This window comes from Scyliorhinus torazame, chromosome 18 (genome assembly GCF_047496885.1).
Source record: "Scyliorhinus torazame isolate Kashiwa2021f chromosome 18, sScyTor2.1, whole genome shotgun sequence".
Lineage (NCBI taxonomy): Eukaryota > Metazoa > Chordata > Chondrichthyes > Carcharhiniformes > Scyliorhinidae > Scyliorhinus > Scyliorhinus torazame.
In genome coordinates this window covers 32,894,448-32,917,033 of record NC_092724.1, presented here as the reverse complement: position 1 = coordinate 32,917,033, position 22,586 = coordinate 32,894,448, and the positions used below count along the sequence as shown (strand labels likewise).

Genomic DNA, 22,586 nt, shown 5'->3' with positions numbered 1-22,586 from the left:
CAGGTTGCTGGCCCACCAACTGAGGTAAAGGGGAGCAGCGAGGGAAATAGGGGGAGTGAGGGATGAGGAAGGAGAGATGGAGCGGGGAGCGGAGAGAGTGAATGGAGTGTTCAAGGCATTTTATAAAAAATTATACGAAGCTCAACCCCTGGATGGGAGGGAGAGAATGATGGGCTTTCTGGACCGGCTGGAATTTCCCAAGGTGGAGGAGCAGGAAAGGGTGGGACTGGGAGCACAGATTGAAACAGAGGAAGTAGTGAAAGGAATTAGGAGCATGCAGGCGGGGAAGGCTCCGGGACCGGATGGATTCCCAGTTGAATTTTACAGGAAATATGTGGACTTGCTCGCCCCGCTACTGATGAGGACCTTTAATGAGGCAAAGGAAAGGGGACAGCTGCCCCCGACTATGTCTGAGGCAACGATATCGCTTCTCCTGAAGAAGGAAAAGGACCCGCTGCAATGCGGGTCCTATAGACCTATTTCCCTCCTAAATGTAGACGCTAAGATTCTGGCCAAGGTAATGGCAATGAGGATAGAGGATTGTGTCCCGAGGGTGGTCCATGAGGACCAAACTGGGTTCGTGAAGGAAAGACAGCTGAATACGAATATACGGAGGCTGCTAGGGGTAATGATGATGCCCCCACCAGAGGGGGAAGCGGAGATAGTGGTGGTGATGGATGCCGAGAAAGCATTTGATAGAGTGGAGTGGGACTATCTGTGGGAGGTGCTGAGGAGATTTGGTTTTGGAGATGAGTATGTTGGATGGGTGCAGCTGTTGTATAGGGCCCCAGTGGTGAGTGTGGTCACAAATGGACGGGGATCTGCATACTTTCGGCTCCATAGAGGGACAAGGCAGGGATGCCCTCTGTCCCCATTATTGTTTGCACTGGCGATTGAGCCCCTGGCAATAGCATTGAGGGGTTCCAAGAAGTGGAGGGGAGTACTTAGAGGAGGAGAAGAACACCGGGTATCTCTGTATGCGAATGATTTGTTGTTATATGTAGCGGACCCGGCGGAGGGGATGCCAGAGATAATGCGGACACTTCGGGAGTTTGGAGAATTCTCAGGATATAAACTGAACATGGGGAAAAGTGAGTTGTTTGTGGTGCATCCAGGGGAGCAGAGCAGAGAAATAGAGGACTTTCCGCTGAGGAAGGTAACAAGGGACTTTCGTTACTTGGGGATCCAGATAGCCAAGAATTGGGGTACATTGCATAGGTTAAATTTAACGCGATTGGTGGAACAAATGGAGGAGGACTTCAAGAGATGGGACATGGTATCCCTGTCACTGGCAGGGAGGGTGCAGGCAGTTAAAATGGTAGTCCTCCCGAGATTCCTCTTTGTGTTTCAGTGCCTCCCGGTGGTGATCACGAAGGCTTTTTTCAAAAGGATCGAAAAGAGCATCATGAGTTTTGTGTGGGCCGGGAAGACCCCGAGAGTGAGGAAGGGATTCTTACAGCGTAGTAGGGATAGGGGGGGGCTGGCACTACCGAGCCTAAGTGAGTACTACTGGGCCGCCAATATCTCAATGGTGAGTAAGTGGATGGGAGAAGAGGAGGGAGCGGCGTGGAAGACATTGGAGAGGGCGTCCTGTAGGGGGACTAGCCTACAAGCTATGGTGACGGCCCCATTGCCGTTCTCACCGAAGAAATGCACCACAAGCCCGGTGGTGGTGGCGACTTTGAAAATTTGGGGACAGTGGAGACGGCATAGGGGAAAGACGGGAGCCTTGGTGGGGTCCCCGATAAGAAATAACCATAGGTTTGCCCCGGGGAGAATGGATGGGGGATTTGGAATATGGCAAAGAGCAGGAGTAATGCAACTGAAAGATCTGTTTGTGGATGGGAAGTTCGCAAGTCTGGGAGCGCTGACCGAGAAATATGGGTTGCCCCAAGGGAATGCATTCCGATATATGCAACTGAGGGCTTTTGTGAGGCAACAGGTGAGGGAATTCCCGCAGCTCCCGACGCATGAGGTGCAGGACAGAGTGATCTCAAAGACATGGGTGGGGGACGGTAAGGTGTCAGATATATATAGGGAAATGAGGGACGAGGGAGAGATTATGGTAGATGAGCTGAAAGGGAAATGGGAAGAAGAGCTGGGGGAGGAGATTGAAGAGGGGCTGTGGGCGGATGCCCTAAGTAGGGTAAACTCATCGTCCTCGTGTGCCAGGCTAAGCCTGATTCAATTTAAGGTGTTACACAGGGCGCATATGACTGGAGCACGGCTCAGTAAATTTTTGGGGGTAGAGGATAGGTGTGCAAGATGCTCGAGAAGCCCAGCGAATCACACCCACATGTTCTGGTCATGTCTGGCACTACAGGGGTTTTGGGTGGGGGTGACAAAGGTGCTTTCGAAAGTAGTGGGGGTCCAGGTCGAACCAAGCTGGGGTTGGCTATATTTGGGGTTGCACAAGAGCCGGGAGTACGGGAGGCGAGAGAGGCCAATGTTTTGGCCTTTGCGTCTCTAGTAGCCCGGCGCAGGATACTGTTGATGTGGAAGGAAGCCAAGCCCCCGGGGGTGGAGACCTGGATAAATGACATGGCAGGGTTTATAAAGCTGGAACGGATTAAGTTCGTCCTAAGGGGATCGGCTCAAGGGTTCACCAGGCGGTGGCAACCGTTCGTCGAATACCTCACTGAAAGATAGAGGGAATGGAAAAGAAGAAGGTAGCAGCAGCAGCCCGGGGTGGGGGGGGGCGGGGGGGGGGGGGGGGGGGAGGAACCAGAAGGACTCTCCGGGTTGTTAATATATATGTATAATATGTGTAGGTCGTTGCTATAAATAATTGTATATTGGACTGTTAAATCATATTTTTGGAGAGTGTTTATCTGAGACAAGGCAGTTGCCATTTAGTTTTAGTTTTTGTTTTTGTTATATATTATTAATTCTTTGTTTATAAAACAGGTCATTGTTATTTATACGGTTATATTATTGTGTAAAGGATACACAATGTACTGTGATGGTTGACCAAAAATTTTCAATAAAATATTTTTTTTTTAAAAATACATAATTAGAAATACATAGTTACGGCTGAAATTGGTTGACCACATTTGACCAGGCATAGTATCAGGGAGACAGACAAAACTGGAGTCATTATGAATCAAGGGAAATCTCTCCTCTGGTTGGAGTCAGAGCTAGCACAAAGGAAGATGGTTGTGGTTTTGCAGGTCAATCATCTCAGTCCTGGGACATCACTGCAGGAGTTCCTCAGGTTATTGTTCTAGGCCCAACCGTCTTTAGCTGCTTCATCCATGACCTTCCCTCCATCATTCGATCAGAAGCGAGGATGTTCGTTGATGATTGAACAATGTTCTGCCCCATTCACGACCTCTCAGTCGCTGAAGCAGTCTGTGCCCATTTGCAGCATAACCTGGATAACATCCAGGCTGAGTTGATCAGTGGCAAGTAACATTTGTGCCACAGAAGTGAGAGGCAATGACCATCTCCAACAAGTGAGAATTCAACCATCTCCCATTCACATTCAATGGCGTTACCATTGCTGATTCCCTCTGCTATCAATGTTCTTAGTGGTTACCATTGACCAGAAACTGAACTGGACTAGCTATAAACACTGTGGATAAATAGCAGGTCAGAGACTGGGAATCCTGTGGAGAGTAATTCACCTCCTGACTCCACAATGCATGACAACCATCTAATTTAATTTAACAATCTTTATTGTCACAAGTAGGCTTACATTGACACTGCAATGAAGTTACTGTGGAAAGCCCTAGTCGCCATTTTCCAGCGCCTGTTCGGGTACATGGAGGGAGAATTCAGAATGTCCAAATTACCTAACAGCACGTCCTTCGGGACTTATGGGAGGAAACCCGAGCACCCAGAGGAAACCCACACAGACACGGGGAGAACGTGCAGACTCCGCACTGACAGTGACTCAAGCCAGGAATCCAACCTGGCACCCTGGCGCTGTGAAGCAACAGTGCTAACCATTGTGCTACCGTGCCACCCTCAAGGCACAGTCAGAAGTGTGATGAAATACTCTTCACTTACCTGGATGTTGTCAACTCTAACAACACTCAAGAAGCTTGATACCATCCCGGGCAAAGCAACCCGCTTGATTGGCACGGCATCCAACACATTCAACATGCACTCCTTCCACCACTGATGCACAGTGACAACAGTGTGTATCATCCACAAGATGCACTGCAACAACGCACTGAGGCTCCATCAACAGCGCCTTCCAAACCCGCAAACTCTACCAGCTAGAAGGACAAGGGAAGCAAATGGATGGGGACACCACCACCTGCAAGTTTCTCTCCAAGCCACACACTTTCCTGACGTGAAACAATGTCACCATTCCTTCCCTGACACTGGGTCACAATCCTGGCATTCTCTCCCTAACCGCACTGTGGGTGTGCCTACACCAGAGGGATTGGAGCGGTTCAAGAAGGCGGCCCACCGCCATCTTCTCAAGGGTAATTAGTGACGGGAAATATAAATGCTGGCCTAGCCAGCGACACCCTCCTTTCATAAAAGAGGACAAAGAACCTCTGGAGTGAGAAAAAAAATTGTTGTCAGATTGATGTTCAGGTGGGTTTAATTTATGCGGCCCCAGCAGACAGGATGGCATTTTGATGACATTAATTAGACTTAAACCAAATAGAACATAAAGCATGTCTTGAACCCTGGCAGCTGCAACGAGGAGTGGACAGCCTTTAGGAATACTGATCATGGCCAGGAGGAGAAGGTTGGCACTATCAGTTCCTCCTCATACAAACCACGCCCCTCAACCCCATGATCCGGTTCTTTCACCCCAGGATCTGAATCCCTCTTCTGGGGATTGCTCGCCAATTTTTGTCATTATTTTTGTACCTGTCCAGAGATTATTAAAGCTGCAAAAGGGAAAAATATTTAAATGCCTTTAAATTTAAGGGTGATCCTAATTAGATTTTTCTAACATGAAAAACCACAGAGGACCACGCAGGGTCAAGATAAGATCTTATTCCTTTGCAGCTACCAACAGTTTACACACAAACCCTGTCAGTAATAATATATAAACACCTAACGACAAGAAAAGCAAGTTGTCTCAATTATTGATGACGCAACATTTTCAAGCCATACTACACAATAGTCCTTTAATATTCTGCCATCTGAAACATCCATTTTCCACAAATCTATCTTTCATTTCAGTAACCTGTTAAGAAAGTGGCCTGCAGTGGAACAGGCTGTTCCAAATTTTGAAAGCAAATGGATTTCAGTTAGCAAAGTTTTTCACACCTTGCATTGTACTTTTTTTCCCCCTGGTACACTTTTGGCCTTTCACGTGGAGTTATGGTTCAATTGTACAAATGAATAATAAAATAGCACTTACCACTCTGTGCACGTACTGCACTGATTAAAAGCAGAGCAGCAAGGACTCGGCAAGGAAAAGCCATTTTTACTGATACAGTGCTTGAAAATGAGTGCAGGTGACTGTGATGTTCTGATCTTGAATGCAGCCCAAGGATCAAAGTACTGGCTTACGTAGGTAATGCTTCAGTTAGTCATATGCCACTATACTAATAAAATTCATAAATGTTTACAACTGCTTGGCCATTTAGGCAGTATTGACTTCTTGGAAAATGCTTGGGAACTTTAGTTGAAGAGTCTGTATTCAGGATGTGAAGGTATAAAGTGACAAGGTCTATATTATTGTGTTGTACACTTGTATAGAAACAATAAAGGATTTGTCAAACCACTTTGAAATGTTTATACATTTGCTGCAATTTCTTTCTGCCGAATTGCTCTCAAGGGCTCCAAAATTCAGAAAATATTGGCCAAGAGCATCTCAGCAGCTAGGGCAGAAGCGAAGCAGTCTCCCTCCACTTTTGCAGGAGCCATAGGGGTTGCATCATGAAAGAGCAACAGAGAAAGGAAGAGTAATGCTTTGTAGTTCACCCAGAGCGTGCACATTGTGTTTGTGAAAACATTGTTATTATATTTCCTTTTTTGTCAACTCATATAAGATGTAGTATATCTCATTCTGACGATAGAATTATAGACTCAGATTTACACTTAATAAGACCATAAGACCATAAGACATAGGAGCGGAAGTAAGGTCATTCGGCCCATCGAGTCCACTCCACCATTCAATCATGGCTGATTTCAACTCCATTTACCCGCTCTCTCCATAGCCCTTAATTCCTCGAGAAATCAAGAATTTATCAACTTCTGTCTTAAAGACACTCAACGTCCCGGCCTCCACCGGGTTAGACCACTGTGGCAATGAATTCCACAGACCCACCACTCGCTGGCTGAAGAAATTTCTCCTCATCTCTGTTCTAAAGTGACTCCCTTTTATTCTAAGGCTGTGCCCCCGGGTCCTGGTCTCCCCTGCTAATGGAAACAACTTCCCTACGTCCACCCTATCTAAGCCATTCATTATCTTGTAAGTTTCTATTAGATCTCCCCTCAGCCTCCTAAACTCCAATGAATATAATCCCAGGATCCTCAGACGTTCATCGTATGTTAGGCCTACCATTCCTGGGATCATCCGTGTGAATCTCCGCTGGACCCGCTCCAGCGCCAGTATGTCCTTCCTGAGGTGTGGGGCCCAAAATTGCTCACAGTATTCTAAATGGGGCCTAACTAATGCTTTATAAAGCTTCAGAAGTACATCCCTGCTTTTATATTCCAAGCCTCTTGAGATAAATGACAACATTGCATTTGCTTTCTTAATTACAGACTCAACCTGCAAGTTAACCTTTAGAGAATCCTAGACTAGGACTCCCAAGTCCCTTTGCACTTCAGCATTATGAATCTTGTCACCGTTTAGAAAATAGTCCATGCCTCTATTCTTTTTTCCAAAGTGCAAGACCTCGCACTTGCCCACGTTGAATTTCATCAGCCATTTCTTGGGCCACTCTCCTAAACGGTCTAAATCTTTCTGCAGCCTCCCCACCTCCTCCATACTACCTGCCCCTCCACCTACCTTTGTATCGTCGGCAAACTTAGCCAGAATGCCCCCAGTCCCATCATCTAGATCGTTAATATATAAAGAGAACAGCTGTGGCCCCAACACTGAACCCTGCGGGACACCACTCGTCACCGGTTGCCATTCCGAAAAAGAACCTTTTATCCCAACTCTCTGCCTTCTGCCTGACAGCCAATCGTCAATCCATGTTAGTACCTTGCCTCGAATACCATGGGCCCTTATTTTACTCAGCAGTCTCCCGTGAGGCACCTTATCAAAGGCCTTTTGGAAGTCAAGATAGATAACATCCATTGGCTCTCCGTGGTCTAACCTATTTGTTATCTCTTCAAAGAACTCTAACAGGTTTGTCAGGCACGACCTCCCCTTACTAAATCCATGCTGACTTGTCCTAATCCAACCCTGCATTTCCAAGAATTTAGAAATCTCATCCTTAACAATGGATTCTAGAATCTTGCCAACAACCGAGGTTAGGCTAATTGGCCTATAATTTTCCATCTTTTTCCTTGTTCCCTTCTTGAACAGGGGGGTTACAACAGCGATTTTCCAATCCTCTGGGACTTTCCCTGACTCCAGTGACTTTTGAAAGATCATAACTAATGCCTCTACTATTTCTTCAGCTATCTCCTTTAGAACTCTAGGATGTAGCCCATCTGGGCCCGGAGATTTATCAATTTTTAGACCTCTTAGTTTCTCTAGCACTTTCTCCTTTGTGATGGCTACCATATTCAACTCTGCCCCCGACTCTCCGGAATTGTTGGGATATTACTCATGTCTATGTTCTACTGTGAAGACTGACGCAAAGTACTTATTTAGTTCCTCAGCTATTTCCTTGTCTCCCATCACTAGATTACCAGCATCATTTTGGAGCGGCCCAATGTCAACTTTTGCCTCCCGTTTGTTTTTAATGTATTTAAAGAAACTTTTACTATCATTCCTAATGTTACTGGCTAGCCTACCTTCATATTTGATCCTCTCTTTCCTTATTTCTCTCTTTGTTATCCTCTGTTTGTTTTTGAAGCCTTCCCAATCTTCTGACTTCCCACTACTCTTTGCCACATTATAGGCTTTCTCTTTTGCTTTGATGTATTCCCTAACTTCCTTTGTCAGCCATGGCTGCCTAATCCCCCCTCTGATAACCTTTCTTTTCTTTGGGATGAACCTCTGTACTGTGTCCTCAATTACTCCCAGAAACTCCTGCCATTGCTGTTCTACTGTCTTTCCCACTAGGCTCTGCTCCCAGTCGATTTTCGTCAGTTCCTCCCTCATGCCCCTGTAGTTACCTTTATTTAACTGTAACACCTTCACATCTGATTCTACCTTCTTTCTTTCAAATTGGAGATTGAATTCTACCATATTATGATCACTGCCTCCTAAGTGCTCCCTTACTTTAAGATCTTTAATCAAGTCTGGCTCATTACATAACACTAAGTCCAGAATGGCCTGTTCCCTCGTGGGCTCCATCACAAGCTGTTCCAAAAAGCCCTCCTGTAAACATTCAATGAATTCCCTTTCCTTGGGTCCACTGGCAGCATTATTTACCCAGTCCACCTGCATATTGAAGTCCCCCATGATCACTGTGACCTTGCCTTTCTGACATGCACTTTCTATTTCGTGGTGCATTTTGTGCCCCCGGTCCTGACCACTGTTAGGAGGCCTGTACATAACTCCCATTATGGATTTTTTGCCTCTGTGATTCCTCAACTCTACCCACACAGACTCCACATCATCTGACCCTATGTCGTTTAGTGCTATTGATTTAATTTCATTCCTAATTAACAAGGCAACCCCGCCCCCTCTGCCCACCTCTCTGTCTTTTCGATAGGTTGTGAATCCCTGGATGTTTAAATGCCAGTCCTGAACCCCCTGCAACCATGTCTCTGTGATGCCTACCACATCATACCTGCCAGTCACAATCTGGGCCACAAGCTCATCTACCTTGTTCCGTACACTGCGCGCATTTAAATATAGCACCTTTAATTCTCTATTGACCGTCCCTTTTTGTTTTCTTAGTGTGGTGGACCTTGGTTTACTGAGCCTTTCCATACACTGTGTCATATTTTGTGGGATGGGGACTATCGTAACCTCTCCTGAGTTTTGTCTTTTCGTGCTTTTTTGTATTCCTAAGCAGCTACGCTTCCCACTGATTACTTCACCCCTTGGTTCCCTGACTTTCCCTTCCCCCCCAATCTTTAGTTTAAAGTCCTATTGACCACCCTATTTACTCTTTTCGCGAGAACACTGGTCCCAGCTTGTTTTTCACATTCCTGTTTGGGTTAAAATTGAGTCCCAGGAAACTGCAGTTAGCCACACTTCTATAATGTAGTCATACCTTACCTTGCCTCTTTTTTTTAATACATAACATTTCTGGGATGGTAGGTTAGTTGTTGGATCACATAGAGTTGCAGATCTGTTGGGATGACTAGTAGAGGCAAATACACGTCAGAATTTTTGGAACATGTCAAATTCAATTGTGCTGACAGAAGAATTTAATTCCAGTTTTATAGGTTAACCACACAACTTTATTTAGTACCAAATAAAAATCAACCTATCTCTCCTCGACTGTACTTGCAAGGCATGTGATTCCATGTTCACCGCTACACCAGCAGAGATTGGATGTAACCATCATTGCAAATTTCCATGTTACTAAACCCAAAAATAGAATTATTAGAACTGGCGGTGTAAATGATACAACTGAAATTCTGAATCTGTTTGCGATAAAACTTACATATGGTATATTGTGCAGCTGTTATTTATATTGATCATGCAATAAAAATAAGGCTAAAGTGTAAATGTTCTAATCATTTTATTATTATTAATGACAATGTTATAACTATCTGAGTCCAAGGTCATTTTGAAATGTGATAGAATTAACTTTTTACTGCAAAAAGACTTTAAAAATCTGAGGACATTATTTCACAGTACAATTGACAACGGGTTCAAACTTTAATAAAATAAACATAAAGGTCTCTCATCATTCATACCGGGTGGAAATTTTAACCTGAGTGAATCATTTTTTTCGTGCTTATTCATCAGGATTCAGTAATATTACTTTCACAACGGCTACTCTTTATTACCCGGTATTTACTTTTTGTGTGCTCATTTAAGCTGGGAAAGGAGATATTTCCATCCAGACAATAGTAAAAATGTCTATATGTATTATACAGGGTAAGCGGGAAACTAAAGTGTAACTTTCTAGAAAAGTTGTAAGCAAAGGCAGCATTGTAATTAGCTGTTGAAGATGTCAAGAATGCTCTTTAGAAAAATGATCATAAATTGACATGGATTACTAGCTAGTCATATTTTAACGCACTCAAAATCCATTCACCAACATAGTAACTCTATTTTCTGGCCCACTTTATTTTGGACCATTCCACTAAACCTTTAGTAATCAATGATAGTTTCCCTCCTGAGATTCACTTTCTCCGAAAAATGTCAATCCCAGCTTGGTGCTATTTATCAGCCTATTCCATCATTGCAAAGTAAATCATAATAGCACATTTTTCTCAGACTCAAACGCTGCATGGCATGTCATTCACCCCCCCCCCCCCCCCCCCCAACCCGTCATAGCCACCCTGTTTGGGTCAAAAGCCTGTACCCAGCACTTGAACACGTGTTTGCAATTGATGAATGGATTTTTGGGCTCTGAGCCCAGCCTCATTATGTATTATTGGCTGAGAGCCCCAGCATCTATTTCAGCACTAAAAATCCTGAACCCCAGAGAAAATGTTGCTTGACTGACAGCTCTGACTCTCTTTCTCTGCTGTCAATTGCACCATGTTTATTTACACAAGGTTAAGAGGTTTCATGCGCTTGCAAGTTTAGCTATTTCAGTTATAAGTATTGTAACTCCCAATTATAATAGAAAAACACAAAGCCCTTCTAGCTCTCACATGTCATATGTACTCAACCCCCATACACTCCGCATGCCACTGCATGTCCCCCTCCCACTTCCATGAGTGCTCATATCCCCAGGCCAAGATATTTCACCAAACAAAATCCATATGGTCCCTCATTTCCCAATGCCGAGCTCTGCCCCCCATGACATTTCATGCTCCCATACCCAACTATGTCCCTCTACCCACCTCCTATGACCCTTCATACCCCTATGCCAAGCTGTGCACTTACACCAACTCCCATGACCCTTTATGTACTCTATGCCAAGCTATGCCCCTTCAACCATCCCCAATGGCCTCTTATGCCTCAAACCAAGGTATTTCTGCCCAAACAACCCCCATGGCCCCTCATTCCCATATGGCAAAGTATGCACTGCAAACAAGCCCTATAGCTCCTCATGCCCTGATGCAAAGCTATGTCCCATTACCCACCTCCATGGACAGAATTTTATGCTTCCCCCAAGGTGGGTTCTGAGGTGAGGGGAGTGTAAAATTGAATGGATAGGATTCCCCTGGGAGTCCACGCAACCAAACTCAGACCAATTTTACACTTGGGTGGGCAGGACCTTGGGTAGGAAACCCACCCTTTTGTCTATTAAGGCCCTTAAGTGACCAATTATTGGTCACTTTAGGGCTTTATCCCGACCAGCCTCCATTTGTATGCTGCCTGGTGCGGGTGTGAGTAAGGTGGGAAAGTGACTTTAACACTTTTCCCATCTCGCGTGGGAAGTGCTGGGGATCCTCATCTGACGGCTTCTTCAGAGTTGGAGCTCCCTCCCTTCTGCGGCATTGGAGCTCATGCGCCCTGGCCTACCCTTCGAAGGCCCGATCGCCCCTCTCCCAACCCACCCTGGGCTTCCCCTACCCTTCTGACACCAGGACCCTTGGGACTTACATTTTCAAATGTCCCGAGACTTAGTCCCAGGCAGAGCACTGCAGTACTGTGCCTGGCTGTACTGCTGGCCCAGCTACACCCTGCACCTGATCAGCAAGCTAGAGCTATCAAGGCACCAAATGAACCTCCATGAAAAAAAATGGCATTCTCCCTGAGGTTGTTTAATCATGGTTTTATCAGTCCAACAAGACTTAGGAATCCAAAAGAAAATGCTGTGGAGTTAAACTGCTTCCTCTCCATCATATGGTTGCGCGCTTGAGCCTCAGAATCTTCTTTTATTGAGATATACGCTACCATTTATGTGGCCAGTTCTTAGCTGGACTGACAAATAAGGAAAGCTTCAAGAGAAGTAAAAAAAAAATAGGCTGCCATTGGCTTAACTTGTCTGTTGTCAGGCGGTGATCACAGGCCATCATTCCATTCCAATTACTATACTTAGGCAGATCACCAGGATAAGAAAGAGTTTAGGGGAAGGTCTTTTTTTTTAAAACCATCGCACTATCATTTGATTTAACAGTATCTCAACATTTCACATTGTTTGGCTATAAATGTTATTTGACCACAGCAATATTGACTCAATTTTGAAGTAATTCTTTCACAAATTTCTGTCTTTCTTAATCATGGCTTCCATTTTTCCCTAAAGTCACAAGGTTTTGTTACCAAAGATGTCCTTCTACATAACTGCATGTCCCCAGGCTATTCAGTTAAGTTGCATGGTTATGTTATGTGATGGAAAAGGAAGTTCTTGGGCTTGGTATTATACAGATCTTAGGCACATTAACTACCACATTGAAATCATCTATCTTGTCTTCTTTTATAACTAATTCTGTTTCTTCAAGCTGCTCAACAATTTCTTCATCTGTAATTTCGTCACTCCAATCGTCTTGATCAGGATTTGGTCCAAGGAGCCAATCTGTTGTGAACATAAAGATAGCTTTAAAATTAAATAGTTACTTTTGTGTTCTTTATTTGTAAGGCAGAAGATGCACAGTTTTGCTGGATTAATGATTATTAATTGGATTTCCATTTCTAACCTTAGCCAGCGTGACATTGCTCATGGCACAGTCATTCTTTTTAAATCATTACAATATTGTGAGACTTACAACAGCAGTTTCCCCATCACGGTAGTGTAACCAATTTAATGAATCAAGATATTTTCCATTTACACATATTACTAATTGACACAGGCCTCAATTAGCACTTCAGAAAACTTACATAGAATCCCTACAGTGCAGAAGGAGGCCATTCGGCCCATTGAGTCCACACCGACACTCACCATAACCTCACACATTGATTGTGACCAATCCACCAAATTTGCCCATCTTTGAATTGTGGGAGGAAACCAGAGCACCCGGAGGAAACCCACGCAGACATGGGAAGAACGTGCAAACTCAGAACAGTCAGTTACCCAAGGCCTCATTCGAACCTGGGTCCCTGGCGCTGTGAGACAGCAGTGCTAACCACATGCCACTGAGCTGCCCATAATAATGTTACATACATTGTAAAATAGAAATTGTTTCCCTGCCTGCATGGCTGCACTGCATTATTGGCTAAGAAAGTGAATGGAATGCTAACCTTTATTAGAGGAACTGAACATAAAAGTATGCTTCAGGTATCCAAGACATTGGTGAAACCACATTTCGAATACTGTCTGCAGTTTTGGTTTTATTTAAGGAAGGAAGTAATTGGAGGCAGTTCAGAGGATGTTTACTAGATTTACACCTGGAATCAGAGGGTTGTCATATGAGGAAAGGTTAGACAAACTGGGCTTGTTTCCACTGGAGTTTAGAAGAGTGAGGCGGTGACTTGGTTGAAGCATACAAGATCCTGGATGGTCTTGACAAGGTGGTCATGGAAAGGATGTTTCCTCTTGTTGGTGAGACCAGGATTAGGGGAGGCACTGTTTTAAAATTCTGGGTCGCCATTTTAGGACAGAGATGAAGAGAATTATTTTCTTTCAGAGGGTTGTGTGACTTTGGAACACTCTGCCTCAGAAGGCGGTAGAGGCGGGGTCACTGAATATTTTTAAAGTGGAGGTAGATAGATTCTTTTTAGGCAAAAGAATCGAAGATTAATCGGGGTGGGGGGTGGGGGGCGGGGGTGGGTAGATAAGAATGTAGAATTTGAAACACAAACAGATAAGCCGCGATCGTATTGAATAGCAGAACAGACTAGAGGGGCCAAATGGCCTACCTCTTCACCTATTTTCCATATGTTCACATTTGTAGATACAAATACTTTCATTGCTTTGTTTATTCTTCCCCTTTCCTGCTCTTGAAACTATTTTTCCCCATTGAAATAATTACAAAAAGTATTGTTTCTTCCTTTACTTGCCATGGCGAATGATTGGTGGAACACTGCCCAAGAATTCATTACCACCATCAAAACTACAATTGTCAGATGTTGCAATGTCAGTCACCAGTTCCAATGTCTGGCTATTCAGCAAACCATGTTATAAATAGATGTTTCTTTCAAAAACATCTGTACCTTAAATTGACTTATCACCTTTAATCATAGTAAAATATTCCAAGGCACTTCACAGGAGGGCGGCGCCACGGCACAGTGGTTAGCACTGCTGCCTTACAGCGCCAGGGACCCGGGTTCAATTCTGGCTTTAGGTGGCTGTCTGTGTGAAGTTTGCACATTTGCCCCGTGTCTGTGTGGGTTTCCTCCCGGTGCTCTGGTTTCCTCCACAGTCCAAAGATGTGCAGGTTAGGTGGATTGGCCATGTTAAATTGCCCCTTAAGTGTCCAAAGATGACTTAAGGTCGGAATCGAAGCCAGATCACTAATGCTGTGAGGCAGCAATGCGAGGCATTGTGAGCACTGTGAGGCAGCACTGTGCCACCATGCCGCCTATTGAACAACTTCTATTTGTAATAAGCCACCTGTTAAACAACTTTAGCTCAGAATCTTCATTTCAAAGTTTAACCTCTATGAAAATTAGGAGAATATGACGAGATTTGCTATTAGTTTTGATTTACCATTATAAACTTTCAGGCCAGTTGTCACAGGGCATAGGTTGTCATGGTAGTAACACAGTCCTACAAGACAGTATAACTTTTGCAAAAGGATTAAGTGTAAGCGAGCATCTTTTACACACATGCATTAAGAATTGCTGACAGTTCCAATTTTGGAGTTGGGATGAAGCCTGAGAGAGAGGGAAACACGCTTGCCGAAGTTTCTTGTGAGGATCTTCAATTGTTAAAGATTCACATCGGTTCATCAATATAATTAATTTTGAACAAATATGAGCTTCATATGTCATAAATTTAATTTAAACGGTGACAAATCGTGGATTTCTGATGCCCAAGTTTATTTTATTGACACTGACGCCATAAAAATGTATTCAAAGCACAACATGAGGTGAAGGTTTAGGTGGGGATAAATTTCTTAAAGTTTAAAAAAATTGCAATAAGGCATTAAAAATATGACTTTCTTTTTCTTCTCACTTAAAATCCTGGGCATAATTTTACACCCAATTTGAACCAGTGCAATTTTAAAAAACATATTCTTTGGACGGGATGTGGGCTTTGCTGGCTCGGCCAACATTTACTGCGATCCCTAATTGCCCTTGAAAAGGTGGTGGTGAGCTGCTTTCTTGAGCCACTGCAGTCCTTGTGACATAGGTGCCCATCCACAGTGCTGTTAGGAAGGGAGTTCCAGCAATTTGACCCAGTGACAGTGAAGGAATGGCAATATAGTTCCAAGTCAAAATGGGTTGTGGCTTGGAAGTGGACATGCAAGTGGTGGTGTTCCCATACATCTGCTGCCCTTGTGTCTCTAGGTGGTAGAAGTTACAGGTTTGGAAGATGCTGTTGAAGGAACCTTAATGCATTTTGTAGATGGTACACACTGCTGCCACTGTGTATTGGTGTTGGAGAGAGTGTGGTGGATAGGGTGCCAATCAAGCAGGTTACTTTGTCCCGGATGGTGTCAAATGTGCTTTTGGAGCTGCACTCATCCAGGCAGTGGAGAGTATTTAATCACACTCCTGACTTGTGCCTTGAAGGTGGTGGACAGACTATGGGGAGTCAGGAGATAAATTACTTATTGCAGAATTCTGATCTGCTTTTGTAGTCACATTATTTATATAGTTGGTCCAATTCAGTTTCTGGCCAGTAGTAACCACCAGGATGTTGATAGTGGGGGATTCATGGCAATGCCATTGAATGTCAAAGGGAAGTGGCTTGATGCTCTCTTCGAGACAGTGATTGCCTTTTGTTTGAGTGGCACAAATGCTACTTTCCACTTATCAGCCCAAGATTGAATGTTGTCCAGATTTTGCTGCATATGGCATGGACTGCTTCAGCTGCTGAGGAGTCGTGAATGGCTCACTGTCCGTGTGGAGTTTGCACATTCTCCCCGTGTCTGCATGGGTCTCACCCCCACAACCCAACGATGTGCAGGGTAGGTGGATTGGCCACTCTAAATTGCCCCTTCATTGGAAAAATTTAAAATAATTTTTTTAAATTATCTAATTAAACAAGGAGTCGTGAATGGCACTGAACATTGTGCAACAGTGAACATTCACACTTCTGGCCTTATGATGGAGGGAAGATAATTGATGAAGTAACTGGAGATGGTTGGGTTAGGATACTAGCATGAGGATACTCAGAAGCATGAATGTTACCCTTATAATTATGCTAAATCTGAATTTCCTTGATTCTTTTTGCCCCATTTATGGATACCTTTACCCAAATATATCGCAGTTCCTTATAATTACTCATTGCCCAGTGATGCTCGATCAATAACTCCAGAAGCGAGATTGGAAGACAATTGAAGGCTTTATTGGACTAGATGTTTCCCCCAGCAGCGCAGGTACAGAATGTGGCTGCTAGGGAGACATATGCTCTTATACTCCGCCTTACTGGGCGGAACCAGCAGGCAGGCTTCACCAATGATATTGCTGTCTCAGGTACCTCCCACACCAATGGTCTTACAACATCAATCTGGGTATCGTAATACCCCTAATACCGACTACCACATTCACCCCCTGTTAAAAAAAGATTCCGGCGGGGGTGGTGGTCTCGCGTTATACGGTGGTAGAGCCACCCATCTGCTTCAAATGCAGTGTATTTGCGGTCGCTAGGACGGATGGGGAGCAGGTGGTAGGCGGATGATTTTAGATCCACTGTGGAAAAGACCTTGTCTTGTGCAATCTGATTGACCAGATCAGATATGCGGGGGAAAGGGTAATCATCGAGCTGCGTATACCTGTTGATGGTCTGACTATAATCGATGACCATCCTATGCTTCTCCCCGGTCTTTACAACCACCCCTTGAGCTCTCCAGGGACTGTTGCTAGCCTCAATAATACCTTCCTTCAGGACTTCCGGTGATGGCGGGCGGGAGGCAGCCGCACATTGGAGGGCTCCCGTTCGGGAACGGCATTTTTGGGGAGTAACGCCCGGTCCTAGGGCCAGCGACGGCAGTAAAAGTCGGGGGATAGCGCAAGGAGAAGAAGGATGTCGAAAATCACCAAAAAAACGGCCGGGAAAAAAGCGGCTGAAAGTCCGTGGAGAGAGGAAAGGTCACCGCGGGGTCAACAAAGAAAATGGAGGCTGGAGCACCAGGGGAGGCCGCAGTGTTTACGGCTGAAGAACTAACTAAGGTGATGGCTGCGGAATTCCAAAAGCAGTTGGCGCAGATTGAGAAATGTATGGAGATGGTGAGGAAGGAGATGAGGGAGGTTTTGAATGTGCTGGTGGAGGAGGCGGTTTCCCCGGTGAAGACGGCGGTGGCGGAGGTGCGAGAGCAAGGGGAGGTGCTGAAGGAAGTGGAGGAGACGGTATTGCAGCACGGTGATCAACTTGCCTCGATGGGGAAGGAGATGCGGAAGGTGATGGACACGAACAAGAATCTGCGAGGAAAAATGGAAGATCTGGAAAACAGATCCAGGCGACAGAATTTGAGGGTCGTGGGGCTGCCCGAAGGAGTTGAAGGACCGAAGCCGACTGAGTATTTTGCCGCGATGCTGGCAAAGCTACTGGGGGAGGGGGAGGACCCCTCCCGATATGAAAAGTTTTGTTTTGAGGCGACCCTTAGGTTGCCATCCCTATGCTATTTACATCCTCAAACATTTGGATGGTAAATCGCACAGCCTGCGAGACGGCTCGCAATATTTCAGTATTTTTAAGTGTGCCTTGTCCTAAATATTCGGGGTTTTTTTAAAATGAGGGAGTCACACATGGTGACAAATTGTAAAGGGAGAATTGGCACTGAAGGACAGACATACTGACGCACGAGATATTAACCAAGATAGTAACAGAAACTATGCTTGATCCCACAGAACCCCAGAAGCTCCTGGAATCGAGACGAAACGGAAAGGAAGAGAAGAGAAGGGAAAGAAGAAGACAACAATGAAGACGGCATACGTGTTTGTCGTCATACTATGTACCCGGTTGCACACAAACGCGAACCCCCTGACCCCAACCCCCCCCAGCCGCTAATGATTCACTTCCCCATAGCACCCAGAGCCCAGTAACAGGCAACTCCACACCATCATGGTGTGATAAGCTCATAACGTGGTACTCCCTTTCCTACGTAGTTGAATCCCAATTAGTGTTGGCAATACTCTGCAGCATCGTGCAGACTATCCGCATGAGGAAATGGAGAAGGAGAGCCTACCGCACTAGCACCCCGGTATACAAAATGAGATCCCCTATTTTCGGTTTTCACCAGGCCCCCGAACCCCTCGATCTATAATAAAGGACATTCGTTTGTGTTCTTCTGTAAATAAAGAAATGGAAAGATTGTATAACCCTGTGTTTGACTGCCAAGCCAGGAGAAATGTAAATGCTGCTATTATTTTGTATTGTTTAGGAAGTTAATATGACTGAATGTTTAGTGAGTGTAATTTATTGAGGACAGTTAGAGGTACCGTTTTTTAAATTTTGTAATGCATGTCCCTGTTTTGACATAGTGCCACTTAGAAATTGTTAGTTAAAATTTTTCTTGCATAGTTATGGTCAGTGTGGAGGCCATAGAAGAGTGCTCGCCGGGTCAGGGAACGAAGACAACGCAGTTATGTGATCCTTCGCGCTTCGCGTTAGGGATCACAAGGAGGGAGTGCAGCCACCTGGGTTGGCCACTTCCCGACTTAAAATGGAGAACCGCAAAGGCTGAAGGGAAATTCAGCCAACACAGGCAAAGACTAGCAAGTGCAGAAATCATGTATATTGAAGCCTGCAAAACAACCAGACAGCACTGAAACCAGCAGCCATCTGCATAGTAATGCAGCAGCCATCTGCATAGTAATGAACGATTCCAAGGCACAATGGCAACAGTTAAGGTGAATAAAGCCAAGCCACACTCATCGGCGCCAGCAGGAGCCAAGACAAAGGAAGGCCAATGGACATTTAGGGACCGCCCAACGATCAGGGAACAACTCCAGTATTGGAGAAATCGATCCAAGTCATCGGAACGCAGTGCGATCACTTGGAACCAGGTATGGGGTCCGCCCCAAAGGGCAGGAAGCCCCTGGGGACTTTAAAGTAAAGCCCCCAAGTTCAAATCGTCCTTCTTTGGCAGGGTCACTCAGCAACTTGAACCAACCCTTGACAGTGACCTGCCTCGCTGCTGCCAACCAAGTAAGTCTCAAGTCAACGCTCGCTATGAGATAGGCGCTCCTAGCTACTGGTCGATACCAGTTTTTGAATCCTGCAGACTCAGGACCTGAACGAAAGGCCATTTGTTCCCCTGATCTGGTGGGCCAGTCTGAAGCTAAGTATAGGCCTTTTAGTGATAGGAATAGCCTAGAAAGTAGAGTTTATGCATGAGTAGTGATTTACTGTGTATAATAACCGTGTTTTGATTTGAATCTTACTAATTGGTGTGTTGAGTTATTGATCATTACTTGAACTTGAACCTCGTGGTGGTATCATAAAGATACCTGGTGACTCTAGAGCAAAAGTTAAACAAACAGAGCAAATTACGAATTATGAGCCAACCAAACGTTAGCAACATTTGGAACATTTATGTTCACCTGAGGGGGACAACGTGGCCTCATTTTAACATCTCACCTGCAAGACAGCACCTCCCACAGGATTTCTTCAGTACTGCACTGGAGTGTCAGCCTGGAAGTGAGGATCTAACCAATGTTTTATAAAGGTTTTGTACGACTTCCTTTGCTTTTGTATTCTATTCTGCTATTAATAAACCCAAGGATATTTTGTGTTTTTTAAACAGCCTTCTCAAACTGCCCTCCCTTTCCCCTTCTCAAAGGAATGCATCTACTCTGTACACAAACTATCTCCTCTTTTAAGGCCTCCTATTGTTCGATTAGTTTTGCCTACTAATCTTTGATTCCAATCCTCCTGGTGCTGACCCTGTTTCAACGTACTGAAGTTAACCTTCCTTTTGGTTATGTATTTAATGCTTGATTGGAGTCCTTTTCCATCACTGTTCTATATCTGATATTAAGATCTTTGTTCCCTAAACTCTCTTCCTCTGACACATGTTCCACTTGTCCTTTCCATTCCCCAGAACTAGATCCAATAATGCTTTCTTTCTCATTGGACTGGAAACATCTCTTCTAATTTGTTCCCTGCCTTTGTCCTTTATATTCCAAGTCCATATTAGGGCAACTGAAGTTCTACATTATCACAATTCTTAATGCTTGCACTTCTCTCTATTTTGCCAGGAAATTTGCTGCTCTTATAACCTTCCCACCACTGGATGGCCTATAGTATGCAGTCAGTAACATAATAATGTTTCTACTGTTCCTTAATTTGAGCCAAATAGATTTTGTCTTTGACCCCTCAACTACATCATCGGTGCTATAACTGTTTCTTTAATCGCCGCATCCTTTATTTAACTTCCATTTATTTCTATCCATAGAGTCCCTACAGTGCAGGGGGTCATTCGGCCCATTGAGTCTGCACTGAACCTCTGAAAAAGAACTCTTCCTCGGCTCACTCCACTGCCCTATTTCCGTAATCCTGCACATTGGCCAATGTATCTCGCTTGCACATCTTTGGACTGTGGGAGGAAACCAGAGCAACCGGAGGAAACCCACGCAGACACGCGCAGAACATGCAAACTCCACATAATCTTCCAAGGCCGGAATCGAACCCAGGTATCTGCCGCTGTGAGGCATCAGTGCTAACCACTGTGCCACCCTCCTGAATAGCTTGTAGCCAGGGACATTAAGTTCACAATTCATCTGTCTTTGAGCCGGGCACCTGTTGATGCCATCATATCATAGTCCCATGTGATGATGTTTGCCTGCAGCTCACTAGCCTTATTTATTATGTTACATACATTTATGCCTATCTGCCCCAAACAAATCTTACTATGCCTCACATACCTTTTGGGGGATGGAGATATAGTAGTATTATTGGACTGGTAATCCCAAGGCCCAGGCAAATACTCTTCAAATTTCACCACAGCAACTGGTGGAATTTAGATTTAATTAATAAGGTCTTGAATTGAAAGCTAGTCTCAGTAGTGGTGGCCATGAAACTATCGTTGATTGTTGTAAAAAAAAACATCTGGTTCAGTAATGTCCTTTAGAGAAGGAAAACCGCCGTCCTTACCTGGTCTGATCTACACGTGACTCCAGACCCACAGCAATGTGGTTGATTCTTAACTGCCCTCTGAAATGGCCTAACAAGTCACTCTGTTCAAAGGCAATTAGGATAGGCAACAAATGCTGACCCTGCCAGCGATGCTCACACCCCATGAAAGAATAAAGATTTGCCACTTCCGAACTATTTTTTACTATGTTTTCTGTACACCTTGTTCCTCCCCTCTGTTTCATCCTGGTGCTTGGCCCCCTCCCGAATTAGTTTAAATCCTGCTCCTCTACTTTCACTCATTGTTATTTCATCAAAGGGCTCAATTAAGGTAGCGGGCACAATTTAACAAATCTGGACTGGCTGTCATTTATAAATATTAACCCAGTTTTCCAAGTGAAAATTAATTTAGTCCTAGGTTATGATCTAAGTTTTTCCATTTGCATTGGGCTGACTCACATGAGTTTATCCCTCTCTTTTTTGACATTCACAACCCTCCAGTCCTTTGGCAGCTGTTGAAACTCCAAAGCGATTTGAAAAGTTGCGATCATATCCTGATATTCAGCCCATACTTTCTTTCATACTTCAAATTATATTCTCAATTACTCCTCTTAAATTGAAATCGACATTTTGCAAGAGCGTTGCATAGCATTCCTGAGGTTGTTCTCATTTTAAAATATCATTGTTCACAATTATAGCCAATCTTAAAAGTGACTTACCTGCAAAATCATGAAACAGGTCCTTAATAAGATGTCCAACAATGGCATATGCTACAACCACAACAATCAGGGTTGCCATTAACAAATACATAAGATGTTTAGGAAGATGAATGGCATCTCTTGAAGGAGGTTTGTAATCCCTGTACACGATCGCTTCTCCATACATGTTCTGGGAAGGTCGTTCTGTTGTACCTGGGATATTCGACATATTTTCGCTGATACGTATTTGAACAAGTGCTCAGGTTTCTGTAGTTACAACTTCCAGCTGCCTTGTGAATTACAGAAAGGTAGAATTGCTAAATACATTCGCTGCAGATTAAACCCTGGGATGGAGCCAATTCTTTCCTCGAGCTTTGTTAAGTAATGTGCTTTATCCCCTGCTGTTCTTAATCCTCTAGTCTCTATTCCTATTGCAGTAATGAATAGATTCATGGGTAAAACTCCTTAATGAAACTAACGATGCACTTCCACTCATTTGTTAGACATTTCTAATTGGGTTGCACAATTTAATAGCACTGCAAAATCAGTCAGCAATTCTGAGTCTGCATTTGAGTTAAAATATTTTGGTCAAAGGTCAGGGGGTACAATTTTTATGATTTGGAGGGGTGTGAAATACCAGATAATTGAA

General features: G+C 44.3%; 2 protein-coding genes across 4 annotated transcripts in view; one reads left to right on the top strand and one right to left on the bottom strand.

Moving 5' to 3' along the window:
* Window positions 1-5,483, bottom strand: part of LOC140394792 (small integral membrane protein 24-like) — a 30,718-nt gene extending 25,235 nt beyond the window's left edge. The window contains exon 1 of the mRNA XM_072481987.1: window positions 5,333-5,483. Within this exon, the coding sequence (XP_072338088.1) occupies window positions 5,333-5,396 (64 nt within the window). The 5' untranslated portion in view covers window positions 5,397-5,483. The remainder of the gene's footprint in view (window positions 1-5,332) is intronic.
* Window positions 1-18,228, top strand: part of nfic (nuclear factor I/C) — a 788,712-nt gene extending 770,484 nt beyond the window's left edge. For 2 of the 3 annotated variants that reach the window (XM_072482537.1, XM_072482536.1), the window contains exon 12: window positions 18,014-18,223. In XM_072482537.1, coding sequence (XP_072338638.1) covers window positions 18,014-18,208 — 195 coding nt within the window. In that variant the 3' untranslated portion in view covers window positions 18,209-18,223. Of the gene's footprint in view, window positions 1-18,013 lie in introns of all 3 variants that reach the window. The other variant, XM_072482538.1, reaches the window with a different exon arrangement.
* Window positions 18,229-22,586: the final 4,358 nt, after the last annotated feature.